Here is a 23,243-nt window from a genome sequence, read left to right as displayed (position 1 = left end):
ATTTAAATTGTTGCCTAAAGTTGTGAATTCTAACAACATTAGTAGAGAAATTGTTGTCCCTTCTTTGTGTCCTAATCCTAAGAATTCCTTGGAAAGATCCTTACATTCTTTTGATGTGGTGAGAGCTTTGAAATATTATGTTGAAGCTACTAAAGATTTCAGGAAGACTTCTAGTTTATTTGTTATATTTTCTGGTCCTAGGAAAGGTCAGAAGGCCTCTGCTGTTTCCTTGGCTTCTTGGTTGAAACTTTTGATTCATCAAGCTTATTTGGAGTCGGGTCAGGCCCCGCCTCAGAGAATTACAGCTCATTCTACTAGATCAGTCTAGACTTCGTGGGCTTTTAAGAATGAAGCTTCAGTTGATCAGATTTGCAAAGCAGCAACTTGGTCCTCTTTGCATACATTTACTAATTTCTACCATTTTGATGTATTTGCTTCATCAGAAGCAATTTTTGGTAGAAAAGTTCTTCAGGCAGCTGTTTCAGTTTGATTCTTCTGCTGATGTTTTGAGTTTTTCTTTTCATTATGAGAATAACTTATATTTTGGGTTGTGGATTATTTTTTCAGCGAGAAATGGCTGTTGTTTATTTTTATCCCTCCCTCTCTAGTGACTCTTGAGTGGAGTTCCACATCTTGGGTATTGATATCCCATACGTCACTAGCTCATGGACTCTTGCCAATTACATAAAAGAAAACATAATTTATGTAAGAATTTACCTGATAAATTCATTTCTTTCATATTGGCAAGAGCCCATGAGGCCCACCCTTTTTATGGTGGTTATGATTTTTTTGTATAAAGCACAATTTTTTCCAAATTCCTTTGATGATGCTTTTTACTCCTTTCTTTATCACCCCACTTCTTGGCTATTCATTAAACTGAATTGTGGGTGTGGTGAGTGGTGTATTTATAGGCATTTTGAGGTTTGGGAAACTTTGCCCCTCCTGGTCGGATTGTATATCCCATACGTCACTAGCTCATGGACTCTTGCCAATATGAAAGAAATGAATTTATCAGGTAAATTCTTACATAAATTATGTTTTTATGACACTTAATTTCACTTCTGTTATCAAACGTATGTACTACTGGGAGCTGACGGGTGGCTTCACACGTGTCTCTTGTCATTGGCTCACCAGATATGCTCAGCTAGCTCCCAGTATTATATTGCCATATAGCTGACAGTCTACACCTTGGTCATCTTAAAGTCTTACCTTAGATTAAGCTGCAAATAGCCCCCTGCACCTTTTCTATATCGTGCAGCAGGAACAGTAAAACAGACATTTTAAAATGTATATAGTCTCTGGCCACTTTGAAATGGCTGCCAAGCTCCCAAAGGTGTAAGTCTTGGGGATCTGAAAAAAATTAAAAAAGAAAAAAATATATATTTAAAAAAAATAAATGTAGCTTAGCACCCAGGTGAGAAAGTGCTTAGCACTCAAAGGGTTAAAAGACCTTTTTCTTTCATGTAATTGGCAAAAGTCCATGAGCTAGTGACGTATGGGATATACAATCCTACCAGGAGGGGCAAAGTTTCCCAAACCTCAAAATGCCTATAAATACACCCCTCACCACACCCACAATTCAGTTTTACAAACTTTGCCTCCTATGGATGTGGTGAAGTTTGTGCTAGATTTCTACGTTGATATGCGCTTCTCAGCATTTTGAAGCCCGGTTCCTCTCAGAGTACAGTGAATGTCAGAGGGATGTGAAGGGAGTATCACCTATTGAATGCAATGGTTTTCCTCATGGGAGATCTATTTCATAGGTTCTCTGTTATCGGTCGTAGAGATTCATCTCCTACCTCCCTTTTCAGATCGACGATATAATCTCATATTCCATTACCTCTACTGATAACCGTTTCAGTACTGGTTTGGCTATCTGCTATATGTGGATGGGTGTCTTTTGGTAAGTATGTTTTTATTACTTAAGACACTCTCAGCTATGGTTTGGCACTTTATGTATTTATATAAAGTTCTAAATATATGTATTGTACATATATTTGCCATGATTCAGGTTTCAGTATATTTCCTTTTGCAGACTGTCAGTTTCATATCTGGGAAATGTTTTTTTTAGGGAAAAAAAATAAAAAATGTCTTACCTGGGGTTTAGTCTTTTTTTCAATTGACTGTCTTTTAAATTCGCGGGCAGAATTAGGCTCGCTAGGGCGTAAAATGCCAAAGTTTATTGCGTCATTCTCAGCGCAAGATTTTTTTGGCGTGAAGTTACGTTCGTTGATGCAAAGTCGTCATTTCCGGCGTCGTAGTTGACGCTGAGTCCTTCACAAGGTTGCGTCATCCGTGACGCGAGTGTGTCATTCCGGACGTTTTTGTAGCCAAAAAATATTTTTCTGTTTGTTGTGCGCCAAATATTTTCATTATTTAAGACCCCTTTCCTATATGCCTCTTGCCTTTTTTCTCTATCAGAGGGCTATGCTGTTTGCATTTTATTCCCATTCCTGAAACTGCCATATAAGGAAATTGATAATTTTGCTTTATATGTTGTTTTTTCTGTTACATTTGCAAGATGTCTCAATCTGATCCTGTCTCAGAAGTCTCTGTTGGAACCCTGCTGCATGATAACAGTTCTACCAAAGCTAAGTGCATTTGCTGTAAACTTGTGTAGGTTATATCTCCTGCTGTGGTTTGTAATAGTTGTCATGATAAACTTTTACATGCAGAGAATGTATCCATCAGTAGTAGTTCATTACCTGTTGCTGTTCCTTCAACATCTAATGCACAAAAGATATACCTGTAAATTTAAAATAATTTATTGCTGATTCTATTCAGAAGGCTTTGTCTGCCATCCCGCCTTCTAATAAACGTAAAATGTCTTTTAAAACTTCTCATAAAGTTGATGAAATTTCAAATGACCAGCAACATGCTGATTTATCCTTCTCTGATGGGGATCTATCTGATTCAGAAGATCCTGCCTCAGATATTGACACTGACAAATCTACTTATTTATTCAAAATGGAGTATATTTGTTCTTTGTTAAAGAAGTGTTGATTACATTGGATATGGAGTAAACTAGTCCTCTTGATATTAAAACTAGTAAACGTTTAAATTCTGTTTATAAACCTCCTGTGGTTATTCCAGAGGTTTTTCCAGTTCCTGGTGCTATTTCTGATATGATTTCTAAGGAATGGAATAGGCCTGGTACTTCTTTTATTCCTTCTTCAAGGTTTAAAAAATGGTATCCTTTGCCAGAAGTTTCTTTAGAGTTTTGGGAATAGATCCCCAAAGTTGATGGGGCTATCTCTACTCTTGCTAAACGTACTACTATTCCTATGGAATATAGTACTTCTTTTAAAGATCCTTTAGATAGGAAACTTGAATCTTATCTTAGGAAAGCTTATTTATATTCAGGTTATCTTCTCAGGCCTGCAATTTCTTGACTAATGTTGCAGCTGCATCAACTTTTTGGTTGGAACATTTAGCGCAACAAGAATTGGATTTTTATTTGACTAGCATTGTTCGCTTTCTTCAACATGCTAATCATTTTATTTGTGATGCCATTTTTTATATCATCAAAATTGATGTTAAATCTATGTCTTTAGCTATTTTAGCTAGAAGAGCTTTGTGGCTTAAATCTTGGAATGCTGACATGACTTCTAAGTCCAGATTGCTATCTCTTTCTTTCCAAGGTAATAAGTTATTTGGTTCTCAGTTGGATTCAATAATTTCAACTGTCACTGGGGGGAAGGGAGTTTTTTTGCCTCAGGATAAAAGACCTAAGGGTAAATTTAAAGCTTCTAACAGTTTTCGTTCCTTTCGACAAAATAAGGAACAGAAACCTAATCCTTCCCCCAAGGAATCTGTTTCCAATTGGAAGCCTTCCTCAAATTGGAATAAATCCAAGCCATTTAACAGATCAAACCCAGCCCCCAAATCCACATGAAGGTGCGGCCCTCATTCCAGCTCAGCTTAATCAGCAGATTAAGATTTTTCAAAGATGTCTGGATCAATTCGGTCCAAATCAATGGATTCAGAGTATTGTTTCTCAGGGGTACAGAATAGGATTCAGAGTAAGACCGCCTGTGAGAAGATTTTTCCTCTCTTGCATTCCAGCAAACCCAGTAAAGGCTCAGGCTTTCCTGAAGTGTGTTTCATACCTGGAGTTATCAGGGGTAATCAGTTCTGTTTCAGGAACAGGGTCAGGGGTTTTATTCAAATCTATTCATTGTCCCAAAGAAGGAAAATTCATTCAGACCAGTTTTGGATCTAAAAATTTTGAATCGATATGTAAGAGGGAATACATTTTCAGCCGGTTTCTGACATACCAAGTCTCTTCAGAATAAAAGGCTGCACATACCTCAATGCTGTTGGCCGCATGAATCGGTCTCCACACTGAAGATGTCTCCTGTATTACCTTCAGATCTGTGGTAAGCAACATGGATCTTAGTTACAGCTGCTAAGATCATCAACCTCAGGGCAGAATTCTTCTTCAAAATCCCCCTGAGGAAAATAGTACACACCGGTACCAATTAAAATAAAAAACTTCTTGATTGAAGAAACTAACACTAACACCTCACTTTACCTCTTCCTAGTATAACACAGGCAAAAAGAATGACTCAAGGTGGAGGGGAAGGGAGGAGCTATATATACAGCTCTGCTGTGGTGCTCTTTGCCACTTCCTGTTAGCAGGAGGATAATATCCCACAAGTAAGGATGAAATCCGTAGACTCGTATCTTGTAGAAGAAAACCCCCTTTCCTCCAGTAACAGTTGAAATAATAGAATCCAACTGAGAACCAAATAAATTATTACCTTGGAAAGAAAGAGATAATAATCTAGACTTAGATGTCATATCAGCATTTCAAGATTTAAGCCATAAGGCTCTTCTAGCTAAAATAGCTAAAGGCATGGATCTAACATCAATTTTGATAATATCAAAAATGGCATCACAAATAAAATGATTAGCATGTTGCAGTAAGTGAACAATGCTAGATATGTCAGAATCCAATTCTTGTTGCGCTAAATTCTCCAATCAAAAAGTTGATGCAGCCGCAACATCAGCCAAAGAAATTGCAGGCCTGAGAAGATGACCTGAATATAAATAGGCTTTCCTTAGATAGGATTCAAGTTTCCTATCTAAAAGATCTTTAAAAGAAGTACTATCTTCCATAGGAATAGTGGTACGTTTAGCAAGAGTAGAAATAGCCACATCAACTTTGGGGATATTTTCCCAAATCTCTATAGAAATTGCTGGTAAAGGACACCATTTTTTAAACCTTGAAAAAGGAATAAAAGGAGTACCTGGCTTATTCCATTCCTTAGAAATCATATCAGAAATAGCACCAGGAATAGGAAAAACCTCTGGAGTAACCACAGGAGGTTTAAAAACAGCATTTAAACGTCTTAATGTCAAGAGGACTAGCTTCCTCAATATTCAAAGTAATTAACACTTCTTTTAACAAAGAACGAATATACTCTATTTTAAACAAATAAATAGATTTGTCAGTGTCAATATCTGAGGAGGGATCTTCTGAATCGGATAGATCCTTATTCAGAGGAGCATAAATCATTATGTTGTCGGTCATTTGAAATTTCATCAACTTTATGAGAAGTTTTAAAAGACCTTTTACGTTTATTAGAAGACGGAAATGCAGACAAAGCCTTCTGAATAGAATCAGTAACAAATTATTAAAATTCATAGGTATATCATGTACATTAGAAGTTGAAGGAACTGCAACTGGCAATGTACTATTACTGATGGATACATTCTCTGCATGTAAAAGTTTATCATGACAACTATTACAAATGACATTCGGAGATATAATTTCCACAATCTTACAACAAATGCACTTAGCTCTGGTAGAACCGATGTCAGGCAGCAAAGTTCCAAAAGATACTTCTGAGGCAGGATCAGATTGAGACATCTCGCAAAATGTAAAAGAAAAAACAAACATATAAAGCAAAATTATCAATTTCCTTATATGAAAGTTTCAGGAATGGGAAAAAATGCAAACAGCATAGCCCTCTGACATAGAGAAAGGCAAGAGGCAAACAGCAATGGGGCATAAAATTAATGAAAAATATGGCGCCAAGTACAACACACAACGTAAGAGAAATTTTTTTGGCGCCAACAATATCCAGAAATGACACACTTGCGTCACTAACGACGCAACCGCATATAAGGCTTTAGCGTCAACTACGACGCCGGAAATTACGTACTTTTCGCGCCAAAAAAATTCTCGCGCCAAGAATGACGCAATAAAGTCTAGCATTTGGTGCACCCGTGGGCCTAATGTTGCCCGCAATTTGTAAGAAGAAAGTAGTCAATTTGAAAAAAGACTAAACCCCAGGTAAGAAAAAAATATTTCTTAATATGTTTATTTCCCAAATATGAAACTGACAGTCTGCACAAGGAAATACATGAACCCGACTCATGGCAAATATAAGTACAATACATATATTTAGAACTTTATATAAATGCATAAATAGCCAGACTATAGCTGGGGTGTCTTAAGTAATAAAAAAACATACTTACCAAAAAAAACACCCATCCACATATAACAGATAGCCAAACCAGTACTGAAACAGTTATCAGTAGAGGTAATGGTATATGAGAGTATATCGTCGATCTGAAAAGGGAGGTAGGAGATGTATCTCTACGACCGATAACAGAGAACCTATGAAATAGACCCCCGTTAGGAAACTCATTGCATTCAATAGGTAATACTCTCTTCACGTCCCTCTGACATTCACTGTACTCTGAGAGGAATCGGGCTTCAAAAAAAGCCAAGAAGCGCATGTCAATGTAGAAATCTTAGCACAAACGTACTTCACCACCTCCATAGGAGGCAAAGTTTGTAAAACTGAATTGTGGGTGTGGTGAGGGGTGTATTTATAGGCATTTTAAGGTTTGGGAAACTTTGCCCCTCCTGGTAGGATTGTATATCCCATACGTCACTAGCTCATGGACTCTTGCCAATTACATGAAATAAATTACACATTCTATCTGATTCATTAAAGTGTAATTCCCTATCCCTTTAAGTATGATTTAAGTAAAAGAATGACTGTGTATAAAGTCTTGCTGATGATTAATAATCTGGGTTGCTGTAGGTTGGGGTTCATTTGATATTGTTTTATGCACTGTTAAAGGGACAGTAAAGTCGAAATTAAACTTAAATGGATTGGATAGAACATGATATTTCAAACAACTTTCCAATTTACTTCTATTATAATGTGTGCTTAGTTCTCTTAGTATCCTTTGTTAAAGAATAACCCTAGGTGAACTCAGGAGCGTGCACGTATCTTCAGACAGCAGAGTTTGCAAGAGCATTTATAGCTATGTTATACATAGTTACAAACACTGCTGCACAGAGTACTAAATAAACGTGCATGACCCAAAGCTCATATAATATCAGCCTCCTAGGTTTATTCTATAACAAAGGATACCAAAAGAACAAAGCAAATTAAATTGGAAAGTTGGGTAAAATTGCTGCTCTATCTGAATTATCAGCGTATAACTTTCACTGTCAGATTTGGCTTCTGTCTTTGATGTTTTCCTAATTATTCTGTGATATTGGGTTTTTAATTATACAAAAAACACAAAATACTGGTCTGGATTACAATCACTTTTTATTTGCATGAAAAAACATTGTATATCATTATATAGTAAACAGCAGCATTACATGATATATGCACACAATGGTATAAATATACCTAATACTCTTGATACAAAGGGATTTATCAGACATATAATGTTCCCTTTATATATACAGAATGTGCTATTATCAGTTCTTGTGGCTTCTAACTAACATGACAACATCTAACAGACATAATATCAAGTTACAGAACATGACACACATATTACATACCCAGTATACATGTAGGTTATAGTAGCCATTTAGATTAAACTGATTATGATCACGACACACATATTACATACCCAGTATACATGTAGGTTATAGTAGCCATTTAAATTAAACTGATTATGATCACGTATGTACCGGTTACTGATATTGTGTCTCATTAATTAAATCAGTTTCCCCTCAGTAATTCCTCTGGTATATAACATGCACAATGCTATGCATCTATTGCTATAAGAAAAGGTTTATCCACATGATGTGCACATTAAATATATCTCCCGGATGTCAATCATTTGAGACTGATGGTCTTGTTTATATAATTCTCTAACACTCTATTCATATAAAGACTCCTTTATTCTGTAAATATAATTATTTTATCCCCTATGTAAAACAAACGTACAAATCCCAACAGTGGCATATTAATAAACAACACTGGGGGTGCTTTGGTGGTGAATGGTTGTGTAAACTGGTCAGTATGAGGACAGATCTGTATGTTCCTGTGTGGTGTTTGTATTCTATCACATTGATATGAGAGAAACTGAGGTGCACATAGAGGAACAAAGGACAGCAGAAGAGCACTTCCAATCTGGGGCTTTTATAACTGGGATTTAGAAAGTATTATTTACAATAACATCTCCGTTTGATGCTTCTATTTAGAGAGTTTGTCCTCTTTAGGATAATTGTAAAAAGGTTTGTACACTGTGTATATAAAGTTTATTTGTATGTAAATATTTGGTGTGTTTTTTTATACCTGATTTCAATAAAAACATAAATGATGCTTACCTCATTATTTTATTTCCATTGAGGGGAGGAGAGTACACGGCTTCATTCATTACTTGTGGGAATTAAGAACCTGGCCACCAGGAGGAGGCAAAGACACCCCAGCCAAAGGCTTAAATACCTCCCCCCCCCACTCCCCTCATCCACCAGTCATTCTGCCGAGGGAACAAGGAACACTAGGAGAAGCATCAGGGTATAAATGGTGCCAGAAGAAGATAATACATTTAGGTCCGCCTATCGGAGATACAGGCAGGAGCTGTGGAGTCTCCTCCCCTTAATGGAAATAAAATGATCAGGTAAGCATAATTTATGTTTTCCATTTAAAAGGGAGGAGAGTGCACGACTTCATTCATTACTAGTGGGAACATATACCCAAGCTCTAGAGGACACTGAATGAATCCGGGAGTTTAAAAGGTGGACCCTTAGTCTGAGGGCACCACAGCCTGTAGAACCGTTCTCCCAAAAACAGCTTCCACAGAAGCAAAAACGTCAAATTTGTAAAACTTTGTGAAAGTATGCAACGAAGACCAGATAGCCACCTTGCAAATATGCTCCATAGAAGCCTCATTTTTGAAGGTCCAAGATGAAGCTACCGCTCTAGTAAAATGAGCCGTAATCCTCTGAGGAGGCCTATGTCCTGCTGTCTCATAAGCCAAGCGGATCAAGCTCCTCAGCCAAAAAGACAAAGTAGCAGCAGAAGCCCTCTGACCCCTGCACTTCCCTGAATATACAACAAAAAGAGATTTAGTTTGTCTGAAATCCTTTCTAGCCACATCCAAATTATGAAGCAACCTCACCTTAGGAGAAGAGGGGTTAGGACACAATGAAGGAACAACTATTTCCTGATTGATATTACGGTTAGACACCACCTTAGGGAGAAACCCCAAGCATGTGCGAAGAACAGCCTTATCCAAATGAAACACCAGATAAGGAGGCTCATGCTGCAAGGCCGCCAGCTCAGATACTCTGCATGCCGATGCAATAGCCAACAGGAAAAAAACCTTCCAAGACAGAATCTTTATGTCAAGAGAATGCATAGGCTCAAACGGAACCTTCTGCAGAACCTTAAGTACCAAGTTTAAGCTCCAAAGGGGAGCAGAATGCTTAAAGATAGGCCTGATTCGAGAAAGAGCCTGAACAAAATATTGAATGTCAGGGAGCTCAGCGAGTCTCCTATGCAACAGAACTGATAAAGCCGAAATCTGTCCCTTTAGGGAACTAGCGGCCAGACCCTTATCCAACCCCTCTTGGAGGAAGGACAACATCCTGGAAAACCTCACCTTGTGCAAAGGGTATCCATGTCTCTCACACCAGGATAAGTAAGTCTTCCACACCTTATGGTAGATGCATCGAGTGACTGGCTTCCTTGCCTGAACTAAAGTGTCAATCACACTCTCAGAAAAACCTCTTTTAGCCAAGACTAAAAGTTCAATCTTCATGCAGTCAGCCTCAGAGAATCAAGATTTTGATGTTGAAAAGGACTCTGTTCCAGCAGATCCCTGCGACAGGGTAACCTCCACGGTGGAGAGGATGACAACCCCATCAGATCCGCAAACCACGTCCTCATCCACGAAGGAGCAATCAGAATGGATGACGCTCTCTCCTGCTTTATACGAGTCACTACTCGAGCAAGAAGCGGTAATGGAGGAAATATGTACACTAGACCGAACCCCCAGGGCACCGCTAATGCGTCTATTAGCTCCGCCTGGGGGTCCCTCGACCTCTATCTATATTGCGGAAGCTTGCAATTCAACTTTGATGCCATGAGATAGATCTCCGGTGTCCCCCATCTGAGACAGATCTCTGCAAACACTTCGGGGTTAAGAGACCATTCCCCCGGATGAAAAGTTTGCCTGCTGAAAAAATCTGCTTCCCAATTGTCCACACCCGGGATGTGGATTGCTGAGAGCAAACAGCTGTGGGACTCCGGTCACTCCAGTATAGGAAACACCTCCCTCATTGCCAGGGAGCTCCTGGCACCCCAAACAGCCCCCATCCCCATAAACTCGTTTTCGTGGTCACAATCTCCCAGGATGGTCTCAAAAAAGATGTCCACATGGACAGTTGGTCCAGGCGGATCCACCAAGAGAGGGAAATCCGAGACTGCGCATCAATGGATATCAGCTGTGATAGATCGGAATTATCGCTGTTCCACTGCCTTAACATGCACAATTGAAGATGTCTGAGACGAAACCTGGCGAATGGAATGATGTCCATGCTGGAAACTATGAGCCCAATTACTGAGCAACAGATGGTCTCACTGTAGACTGAAGGGCAGGACAGGTAGAAGTCATCTTTGTGCATTGCTTGTCCGTGAAAAAGATCTTCATAGACACGGAGTCTATGATCGTGTCCAAAAACTCCACCCTGGTACTGGGAACCGGTGAACTCTTCTCAACATTGATCTTCCAAACGTGAGATTGAAGTAACTGCAGCAGGGCCCTGGTATGAGTTTCTGTCAGATGGGATGATGGCGCTTGGACCAGGATATCATTCAGGTAGGGCGCCACTGCGATGTCCGGAGATTTGGCAACTCTCGGGCCATCGCCAGACCGAATGGAAGAGTCACAAACTGGAAATGCTGATCCAGAAGGGCAAATCTGAGAAACCTGAAATTGTCCCTGTGAATCGGAACATGAAGGTAGGCATCCTTCAAGTCTATAGTGGTCATTAGCTGCCCCACTTGAACTAGGGGCAGAATGGATCTGATTGTTTCCATTTTGAACGATGGAACGGACAGGAACTTGTTTAAACATTTGAGGTCCAGAATCAGGCGGAACGTGCCCTCCTTCTTTGAAACCACAAACAAATTTGAGTAGTACCCAAGACCCCTTTCTGCATGGGGTACTGGTACGATAACACCTAGAGCGGAGAGATCCCGCACACAATCCAGAAAGGCCTCTCATTTCTCCGGCCTTAAGGATAGATTTGACAAAAGGAATCTGCCCCTAGGTGGAGAGGACTTGAACCCTATCCTGTAACCCTGGGCAACTACCTCCAGAACCCAGGGGTCCTGAACATCCTGCAACCAGGCGTCTAAGAATAGAGACAATCTGCCACCCACTCGGTCCGTAGACCGGTCGAAGGCCGCTCCTTCATGTGGAGTTAGTCTTGGCGGGCTTCTTATTCTGCTTAGATTGTTCCAAGCTTGAGCAGGCTTGCAGGTGCCCATGGGTTGGTCCACTTTTGGATGAAAAATAGAACCCTTAGGTTTCGCTTTCTTATCCTGAGAAAGGAAGGCCCCTTGCCTCCTGTAACCATGGATATAATTGAGTCCAGACCTGGACCAAACAGAATATTGCGCTTAAAGGGTAAAGACAGGAGCCTCGTTTTAGAGGTCATGTCCGCCGACCAGGATTTTAGCCAGAGAGCCCTGCGTGCTAGAACCGAGAAACCAGATACTTTAGCATTCAGATGGATAATCTGCATATTAGCATCACGAATGAAAGAATTGGCCACCTTCAGGGACTTAATCTTTTCCTGCACTTCCTCAAAAGAGGGTTCACCCTCAATCATATCAAATAAGGCATCACAGCAATGTGACGCAGCTCCGGCAACTGCAGCGACCGCCGCTGCCGGTTGAAAAATAAACCCCGTGTGTTGAAACATCTTTCATAACCTGTTTTCCAATTTTTTATCTATAGGCTATTTGAACGAAGAACTATCCTCTAAAGGAATCCTTGTGCGTTTAGCGAGCGTGGAGATGGCCTCATCCACCTTGGGAATGGTCCCCCACAGCTCCAGCTGAGTCTCTGCAATGGGGAAAAGCTTTTTAAATTAAGAAGGGGAAAAGGAAGAACCTAACCGCTCCCATTCGTTCTTTATAATGTTTGCCATCTTCACAGGAACCGGGAAAGTCTGGGGAACCACCAAGTCTGGGGAACCACCCTGTCCTCGTAAACCTTATCTAAATTAGGAATGGAGGGCTCTTCCCGAAATGGAGGGCTCTTCCGGAAGCTTCGGATCCGGAACTTCTAAAGTAGCCAGTACTTGTTTTAGTAAGAAACGCAAGTTCTCCATCTTAAACCTTAAGTCAGACTCCGCTGCTGGGGTTTAGATGACACGGATTTCGACCGAGAAAGGGCCCCTTCCAAAGCGTCGGAATGGCCCTTGTCGTTGTACCACCTATCCAGAGTGTCCGGTAGAGACAAACCCTGGGTCGGGCTGCTATAAAAAGCTCTACGCTTGCACTTAGCAGAATGCTGCAAAGCATGAATCACCTTACCAACTGCCGTTTAAAGCTGGTGCGCAAAATCAGGCATCCAAACAATCTCCCTCAAAGGGGTAACAGTCGAACAATGGGGCGCTGCATGTGGGATACGGGACGCCATTAGGGAACGCACCTCATGGGACAGTGACCCCTCAGAGGTGGACGGCTCAGTAGTGCTTGACATTCTCTTATGTTTGGAAGCTGTAGCCTTCTCAAGGCATGTGGAACACAGTTGCGCAGGCTGGTCTACCAAAACCTCACAATAAGCACAGGTATAAGACTTAGTTACTTAACTACCAATGGCCGGGACACTCACCACCTCCTATGACCCGGGCTGCAGAAACTGCTTAGTCTCCATCACAGATCAGACCGGAAGTGAAAAAGCCCCACCCAGTCACAAGGCCGTCTACGCAGGACCGCCCCTGCCAATGAGAAAGCAGGCCAAAAAATACCGCGCAAAATCTCCTGGAAGAGAACCTGTCAGTTCCACTAAATGCCAGGCAGCAATCACACAAACTTATCATGTACATACCCCCCTGTTCAATAATCCTCTTATAGGAATATTAACCCTTGATTCTATAAAGATAAAGGTGCCACACTGTGGCCCTGTCTTCTGTTTTATCATTTATCATTATATATAAAAATGAAATGAACTTACCAGAATCTATGCCATGGAACAGGAACACAGCCCAAGTGTGACAGGTGGTAGCAGCGCTCCTGACATGGACTTGAGAGAAGAAAGCAATCTGCGAAACTCATCAACGCCAATTGCTGTAGCTCTTAATATGAGTCGGGATGGTGTCACAAAGGGAAGCTCCCTCTGCATCTCCAGACTCTAACGTTCACCCAGGCCCTCAACTGAGAAGCTTGAAGGTTTACTTAAACTCCTGTCCCATAGCAAAGGGTAGAACCCCTCATAAGAGACCTCCGATTTTCAGCACCTCTCTGCCACCTCCTGTGATGAAAGGCAAAGAATGACTGGGGGGGTGAGGGGAGTGGGGGAGGTATTTAAGCCTTTGGCTGGGGTGTCTTTGCTGCCTCCTGGTGGTCAGGTTCTTAATTCCCACTAGTAATGAATGAAGCCATGGACACTCCTCCCCTTTAAATGGAAAACCTTTTTTCCACTTTATAAACATGTGAAAGGTTTCTTCCCTTGTGAATCATTACATGAGTTTTTCAGATTATTCATATGCGTAAAACTTTTTCAACACTCTGTACATGTGAAAGGCTTTTCTCCTGTGTGAATCCTTTCATGAGATTTAAGATAATACGCTCGTGTAAAACTTTTTCCACACTCTGTACAAGTGAAAGGCTTTTCTCCTGTGTGAATCATTTCATGAGTTTTCAGATTAATTATTTGTGTAAAACTTTTTCCACACACTGTACAAGTGAAAGGCTTTTCTCCTGTGTGAATCATTTCATGAGTTTTCAGATTATTCATATGTGTAAATCTTTTTCCACACTCTGTACATGTGAACGGCTTTTCTCCTGTGTGAATCCTTTCATGAGATTTAAGATAATACGCTCGTGTAAAACTTTTTCCACACACTGTACAAGTGAAAGGCTTTTCTCCTGTGTGAATCTTTTCATGAGTTTTCAGACTATTTATATGTGTAAATCTTTTTCCACACTCTGTACATGTGAAAGGCTTTTCCCCTGTGTGAATCCTTTCATGAGTTTTCAGATCACTAATTTTTGTAAAACGTTTTCCACACTCTGTACATGTGAAAGACTTTTCTCCTGTGTGAATCCTTTCATGAGTTTTAAGACTACTCTTTTCTGTAAAACATTTTCCACACTCTGTACATGTGAAAGGCTTTTCTCCTGTGTGAATCCTTTCATGAGTTTTCAGATTACTCTTTTCTGTAAAACATTTTCCACACTCTGTACATGTGAAAGGCTTTTCTCCTGTGTGAATCCTTTCATGAGTTTTCAGACCATTCTTATGTGTAAAACTTTTTCCACACTCTGTACAAGTGAAAGGCTTTTCTCCTGTGTGAATCATTTCATGAATTTTCAGATTATTCATATGTGTAAAACTTTTTCCACACTCTGTACATGTGAACGGCTTTTCTCCTGTGTGAATCCTTTCATGAGATTTAAGATAATACACTCGTGTAAAACTTTTTCCACACACTGTACAAGTGAAAGGCTTTTCTCCTGTGTGTATCTTTTCATGAGTTTTCAGACTATTTATATGTGTAAATGTTTTTCCACACTCTGTACATGTGAAAGGCTTTTCCCCTGTGTGAATCCTTTCATGAGTTTTCAGATCACTCATTTTTGTAAAACTTTTTCCACACTCTGTACATGTGAAAGACTTTTCTCCTGTGTGAATCCGTTCATGAGTTTTCAGATTATTCTTATGTGCAAAACTTTTTCCACACACTGTACATATGAACGGCTTTTCTCCTGTGTGAATCCTTTCATGAGTTTTCAGATTATTCTTATGTGTAAAACGTTTTCCACACTCTGTACAAGTGAAAGGCTTTTCTCCTGTGTGAATCCTTTCATGAGTTTTCAGACAATTTATACGTGTAAATCTTTTTCCACACTCTGTACATGTGAAAGGCTTTTTTCCTGTGTGAATCTTTTTATGAAATTTCAGATGATCCATTTGTGTAAAACATTTGCCACACTCAGGATATGTGTGTGGTTTCTCACCTGTGTGAATTTTGTAGTGTTCTAGTAGAGGAGACTCCCATCTAAAGCTTTTCTGACATTTTGTAGATTTGAAAGATTTCTCCTTTGTATGAATCATTTGGCTAGACTGTAGACTTTTCCCTTCTTTAATATGTTTTAAAAACTCAGTAAATGTGTGTGGTTTATCCTCTGGGATAATAATTTCACTAGATAACTCATAAATGCTGTCCTCTTTTTTGATGACTAAATTACTCTCTGTACATAATGATTGCTTCACAGTTCCTGCCAATTCACCATCTCCTTTAAATATCTGCTGTGATATCCCCAATGTTTGTGAATAGTCATTAGTGTCTAAGACTTTTGTAGTTTGCGGTATCATTCTGATGCTTCCAATAGTGAAGGATGGATATGAACTATTCATGTGTTTGTCTACATAAAAAGAAATGGAATAAAGAAAAATAAGAATGTTTATTCTTTATGATATAATCCATCTCTATTAAAAAACATTTTTTTATACTCAAAAAATGTATTCCGTGTTGTATTTTTAAATTTATTTACCTGTAAATCACAAATTAAAAAAGGATGACAAGAATGTAAACATTACTACATCATAGTAAACTAAATTACTGATTACTGATGAAAAGAAGTTATAGGGCCGCATTAAACAAGGTGCATGAGGATAATGTTCTCAGCCAGGGAACAAGTACATCTGTATTCTGGGCAAGAGAGGTGACATCCACCATCCTCATTTAACATTGCACAAGCAACTGCACATACAGTGTTACCCGGCTTATGCTCAACCAGTTGGGTGAGAACATGATGTCTTAATCATCACAGACTAATCATCAGTGTGAGATGTTTTGAGAGGGTAAGAAGCAGTGACCTTATGATAATCTTTAGCTTTCGGCTGTGGTTGTTCTATTTATATAAACAGCTAAAAAGTTTATTAGTTTACTAATACTCACTGTAAAATTAAGCACACAAATCAGTGGTGGTTCTGGGGTGGGGAACAAGGTAGGCATAAGTGTAGTTATGGGTGTTCCATGAGCGAGGTCAGGGCAGGGGAACATGGAGTTGCAGGTGTTCTGAGTAAGGAACCAGGTTAGGGGGTGAGGTTAGGAAGCTGTTGGACATGATCTGTCTAAAAGGACAAAGGGGTAAGTAGTATTTTTTTACCCTCCCCCTCAGCCCAATGGGGGTTGCTCCTTCTTTATAACTGTCACTGACACAAATGTTCTTAAAGACACATATATAAATATAATAGTTTATATTTGTTTAATGAGTGATTCCATTTTCCCAGTAATTAAAGTCAGCATAATATCTATTTTACTCACCTAACACATATGAGTTCATGCTGATAACAGGCTCCAATGTGTGCTCAGGAAGAAGGTTCCCTTATTCACTCCAGTTACATCAATACCTGATATCTCTCAGTGCTCTGGCTGTGTCTGTAAAAAGTATATTAAATGGTTTAGACAGATAATAATAAATAATGGTTCTGATTAACTGTACGTATAGTATAATTAAAGGCACACATAACAATTCATGTGATACAGATTAGCTGTTTAGGTTATTACATATGTGCTATTGATTCAGCACAAGCATTTAGTACAGTTAGCGCTGAGTGTTATAACTGTCCCTTAAATATGAATCTTCTAGCCATCTAACACCAGACAGATATAAAATAATATAAAAGAGATAATAACAATCGCCTAGATTTAGAGTTCTGCGTTAGCCGTCCAAACCAGCGTTAGGGGGTCCTAACGCTGGTTTTTACTGCCCGCTGGTATTTAGAGTCAGTCAGGAAAGGGTCTAACGCTCACTTTCCAGCCGCGACTTTTCCATACCGCAGATCCCCTTACGTCAATTGCGTATCCTATCTTTTCAATGGGATCTTTCTAACGCCGGTATTTAGAGTCTTGGCTGAAGTGAGCGTTAGAAATCTAACGACAAAACTCCAGCCGCAGAGAAAAGCCAGGAGCTAAGAGCTTTCTGGGCTAACGCCGGTTCATAAAGCTCTTAACTACTGTGCTCTAAAGTACACTAACACCCATAAACTACCTATGTATTATACATGCAAATACACACACACTACATAGCATACACTTATACATGCAGATACACACACACACTACATAGCATACACTTATACATGCAGATACACACACACTACATAGCATACACTTATACATGCAGATACACACACACACTACATAGCATATACTTACACATACAGATAAACACACACTACATAGCATACACTTATACATGCAGATACACACACACACACTACATAGCATACACTTATACATGCAGATACACACACACACTACATAGCATACACTTATACATGCAGATACACACACACACTACATAGCATACACACTACACAGCATACACTTATACATGCAGATACACACACACACACACACAGCATACACTTATACATGCAGATACACACACACACACAGCATACACTTATACATGCAGATACACACACACACACACTACATAGCATACACTTATACATGCAGATACACACACACTACATAGCATACACTTATACATGCAGATACACACATACTACATAGCATACACTTATACATGCAGATACACACACACACACTACATAGCATACACTTATACATGCAGATACACACACACTACATAGCATACACTTATACATGCAGATACACACACACACTACATAGCATAAACTTATACAGGCAGATACACACACACACTACATAGCATACACTTATACATGCAGATACACACACACTACATAGCATACACTTATACATGCAGATACACACACACTACATAGCATACACTTATACATACAGATACACACACACTTCATAGCATACACTTATACATACAGATACACACACACTACATAGCATACACTTATACATGCAGATACACACACACACTACATAGCATATACTTATACATGCAGATACACACACACTACATAGCATACACTTATACATGCAGATACACACACACACTACATAGCATACACACTACACAGCATACACTTATACATGCAGATACACACACACTACATAGCATACACTTATACATACAGATAAACACACACTACATAGCATACACTTATACATACAGATATACACACACTACATAGCATACACTTATACATGCAGATACACACACACTACATAGCATACACTTATACATGCAGATACACACACACACTACATAGCATACACACTACACAGCATACACTTATACATGCAGAAACACACACACACAGCATACACTTATACATGCAGATACACACACACACACACAGCATACACTTATACATGCAGATACACACAGCATACACTTATACATGCAGATACACACACACACACAGCATAGCATACACTTATACATGCAGATACACACACACACTACATAGCATACACTTATACATGCAGATACACAGACACTACATAGCATACACTTATACAGGCAGATACACACACACTACATAGCATACACTTATACAGGCAGATACACACACACACACACACACACACACTACATAGCATACACTTATACAGGCAGATACACACACACTACATAGCATACACTTATACATGCAGATACACACACTACATAGCATACACTTATACATGCAGATACACACACACTACATAGCATACACTTATACATGCAGATACACACACACTACATAGCATACACTTATACATGCAGATACACACACTACATAGCATACACTTATATAGGCATCTGTAATTCATTGTATATGGGGTCCAGTTTTTTTTTTTAATGCATGGGGCAATGCGGGACAGATGGCTAGCAACCCAGGACAGCGGGACTGACCCCTAAAATTGTGACTATCCTGCAAAAATTGGGACAGTTAGGGGATATGCAGTGCATATTAATTCCGTTAACCAGCATAGAGAGCTATATTGTGTATTAAACCTTCACTAGAACATAAATATGTAGTGGGTATTAACCCTTCACTAGCACAATGAGTATTGACCCTTCACTAGTACAGAGAGCAGCACAGTGTGTATTAACCCTTCACTAGAACAGAGAGCAACAGTGTGTATTAACCCCTTCACTAGCACAGAGAGCAGCACAGTGTGTATTAACCCTTCACTAGCACAGAGAGCAGCACAGTGTGTATTAACCCTTCACTAAGACAAAGAGCAGGACAGTGTGCAGTAACCCTTCACTAGCACAGAAAATTGCACAGTGTGTATTAACCCCTTCACTAGCACAGAAAGCAGCACAGTGTGTATTAACCCTTCACTGGCACAGAGAGCAGCACAGTGTGTATTATCCCTTCACTAGCACAGAGAGCAGCACAGTGTGTATTAACCCTTCACTGGCACAGAGAGCAGCACAGTGTGTATTAACCCTTCACTGGCACAGAGAGCAGCACAGTGTGTATTAACCCTTCACTGGCACAGAGAGCAGCACAGTGTGTATTAACCCTTCACTGGCACAGAGAGCAGCACAGTGTGTATTAACCCTTCACTAGCACAGAGAGCAGCACAGTGTGTATTATCCCTTCACTAGCACAGAGAGCAGCACAGTGTGTATTAACCCTTCACTAGCACAGAGAGCAGCACAGTGTGTATTAACCCTTCACTGGCACAGAGAGCAGCACAGTGTGTATTAACCCTTCACTAGCACAGAGAGCAGCACAGTGTGTATTAACCCTTCACTAGCACAGAGAGCAGCACAGTGTGTATTAACCCTTCACTGGCACAGAGAGCAGCACAGTGTGTATTAACCCTTCACTAGCACAGAGAGCAGCACAGTGTGTATTAACCCTTCACTAGCACAGAGAGCAGCACAGTGTGTATTATCCCTTCACTAGCACAGAGAGCTGCACAGTGTGTATTAACCCTTCACTAGCACAGAGAGCAGCACAGTGTGTATTATCCCTTCACTAGCACAGAGAGCAGCACAGTGTGTATTAACCCTTCACTAGCACAGAGAGCAGCACAGTGTGTATTAACCCTTCACTAGCACAGAGAGCAGCACAGTGTGTATTAACCCTTCACTAGCACAGAGAGCAGCACAGTGTGTATTAACCCTTCACTAGCACAGAGAGCAGCACAGTGTGTATTAACCCTTCACTAGCACAGAGAGCAGCACAGTGTGTATTATCCCTTCACTAGCACAGAGAGCAGCACAGTGTGTATTATCCCTTCACTAGCACAGAGAGCAGCACAGTGTGTATTAACCCTTCACTAGCACAGAGAGTAGCACAGTGTGTATTAACCCTTCACTAGCACAGAGAGCAGCACAGTGTATATTAACCCTTCACTAGCACAGAGAGCAGCACAGTGTGTATTAACCCTTCACTAGCACAGAGAGCAGCACAGTGTGTATTAACCCTTCACTAGCACAGAGAGTAGCACAGTATGTATTAACCCTTCACTGGCACAGAGAGCAGCACAGTGTGTATTATCCCTTCACTAGCACAGAGAGCAGCACTGTGTGTATTAACCCTTCACTAGCACAGAGAGTAGCACAGTGTGTATTAACCCTTCACTAGCACAGAAAGTAGCACAGTGTGTATTAACCCTTCACTAGCACAGAGAGCAGCACAGTGTATATTAACCCTTCACTAGCACATAGAGCAGCACAGTGTGTATTAACCCTTCACTGGCACAGAGAGCAGCACAGTGTGTATTAACCATTCACTAGCACAGAGAGCAGCACAGTGTGTATTAACCCCTTCACTAGCACAGAGAGCAGCACAGTGTGTATTAACGCCTTCACTAGCACAGAGAGCAGCACAGTGTGTATTAACCCTTCACTAGCACAGAGAGCAGCACAGTGTGTATTAACCCTTCACTAGTACAGAGAGCAGCACAGTGTGTATTATCCCTTCACTAGCACAGAGAGCAGCACCGTGTGTATTAACCCTTCACTAGCACAGAGAGCAGCACAGTGTGTATTAACCCTTCACTAGCACAGAGAGCAGCACCATGTGTATTAACCCTTCACTAGCACAGAGAGCAGCACAGTGTGTATTAACCCTTCACTAGCACAGAGAGCAGCACAGTGTGTATTAACCCTTCACTGGCACAGAGAGCAGCACAGTGTGTATTAACCCTTCACTAGCACAGAAAGTAGCACAGTGTGTATTAACCCTTCACTAGCACAGAGAGCAGCACAGTGTATATTAACCCTTCACTAGCACATAGAGCAGCACAGTGTGTATTAACCCTTCACTGGCACAGAGAGCAGCACAGTGTGTATTAACCATTCACTAGCACAGAGAGCAGCACAGTGTGTATTAACCCCTTCACTAGCACAGAGAGCAGCACAGTGTGTATTAACCCCTTCACTAGCACAGAGAGCAGCACAGTGTGTATTAACCCTTCACTAGCACAGAGAGCAGCACAGTGTGTATTAACCCTTCACTAGTACAGAGAGCAGCACAGTGTGTATTATCCCTTCACTAGCACAGAGAGCAGCACCGTGTGTATTAACCCTTCACTAGCACAGAGAGCAGCACAGTGTGTATTAACCCTTCACTAGCACAGAGAGCAGCACCATGTGTATTAACCCTTCACTAGCACAGAGAGCAGCACAGTGTGTATTAACCCTTCACTAGCACACAGAGCAGCACAGTGTGTATTAACCCTTCACTAGCACAGAGAGCAGCACAGTGTGTATTAACCCTTCACTAGCACAGAGAGCAGCACAGTGTGTATTAACCCTTCACTGGCACAGAGAGCAGCACAGTGTGTATTAACCCTTCACTAGCACAGAGAGCAGCACAGTGTGTATTAACCCTTCACTGGCACAGAGAGCAGCACAGTGTGTATTAACCCTTCACTAGCACAGAGAGCAGCACAGTGTGTATTAACCCTTCACTAGCACAGAGAGCAGCACAGTGTGTATTAACCCTTCACTGGCACAGAGAGCAGCACAGGGTGTATTAACCCTTCACTAGCACAGAGAGTAGCACAGTGTGTATTAACCCTTCACTAGCACAAAGAGCAGCACAGTGTGTATTAACCCTTTACTAGCAAAGATAGCAGCACAGTGTGTATTAACCCTTCACTAACACAGAGAGCAGCACAGTGTGTATTAACCTCTTCACTAGCACAGAGAGTTGAACAGTACTTAGTATCCCATTGCCTGGCACAAGCAGGTGAATAATAAAAGAACAACTTTTATAACAATTATAAACTTTTTAAGAAGACCAGAAAGTGACTAAAATGTTTTATCACACAATACACACAGCCTGACTCACTCACCCAGCAGCAGCTGCACAGGAAGTAAATGGGAGGGGAACAACAGAACAATGGAGCTCCACTCTAGACAGGAAACATGTGACCTCCACTCAAAGGTTTTTTTTTGTTTGCTTTTTTTTAAATCAACTTTAATGAAACAAACAACCTATAGACAATCATTCTGAAAACTAAACATTTTGCAGCTTTCTTGTTCTTAATGGACCAGTAAACATGGTATATTTGCATAATCAACACATGCAAGATAACAAGACAATACAAAAGCATTTACTCTGAATTTCAAATAAGTAGTAGATTTTTTTCTAGCAAATTTCAAATTTATGTATATTTCCACTCCCCCTGCACCATGTGATAGCAATCAGCCAATCACAAATGCATATACGTATAGTCTGTGAATTCTTGCACATGTTCAGTAGGAGCTGGTGATTTAAAAAGTGTAAATATAAAAGACTGTGCACATTTTTTTTAATGGAAGTAAATTGGAAAGTTGTTTAAAATGACATGCTGTATCTGAATCATTAAAATGTAATTTTACCTG

At 40.4% G+C, this 23,243-nt stretch overlaps 1 protein-coding gene across 1 annotated transcript in view; it reads right to left on the bottom strand.

Annotated features, from left to right (window-relative positions):
• LOC128661294 (uncharacterized) overlaps positions 1-16,892 on the bottom strand; it is a 170,807-nt gene extending 153,915 nt beyond the window's left edge. Inside the window, exons 1-2 of the mRNA XM_053715565.1 lie at positions 16,778-16,892; positions 14,010-15,872 (exon numbers count right to left, since the gene is read on the bottom strand). Coding sequence (XP_053571540.1) covers positions 14,010-15,872; positions 16,778-16,796 — 1,882 coding nt within the window. The 5' untranslated portion in view covers positions 16,797-16,892. The remainder of the gene's footprint in view (positions 1-14,009; positions 15,873-16,777) is intronic.
• Positions 16,893-23,243: the final 6,351 nt, after the last annotated feature.

Source organism: Bombina bombina, chromosome 5 (assembly GCF_027579735.1).
Source record: "Bombina bombina isolate aBomBom1 chromosome 5, aBomBom1.pri, whole genome shotgun sequence".
Taxonomy (NCBI): domain Eukaryota; kingdom Metazoa; phylum Chordata; class Amphibia; order Anura; family Bombinatoridae; genus Bombina; species Bombina bombina.
This window is presented reverse-complemented; position numbering and strand designations above follow the sequence as displayed.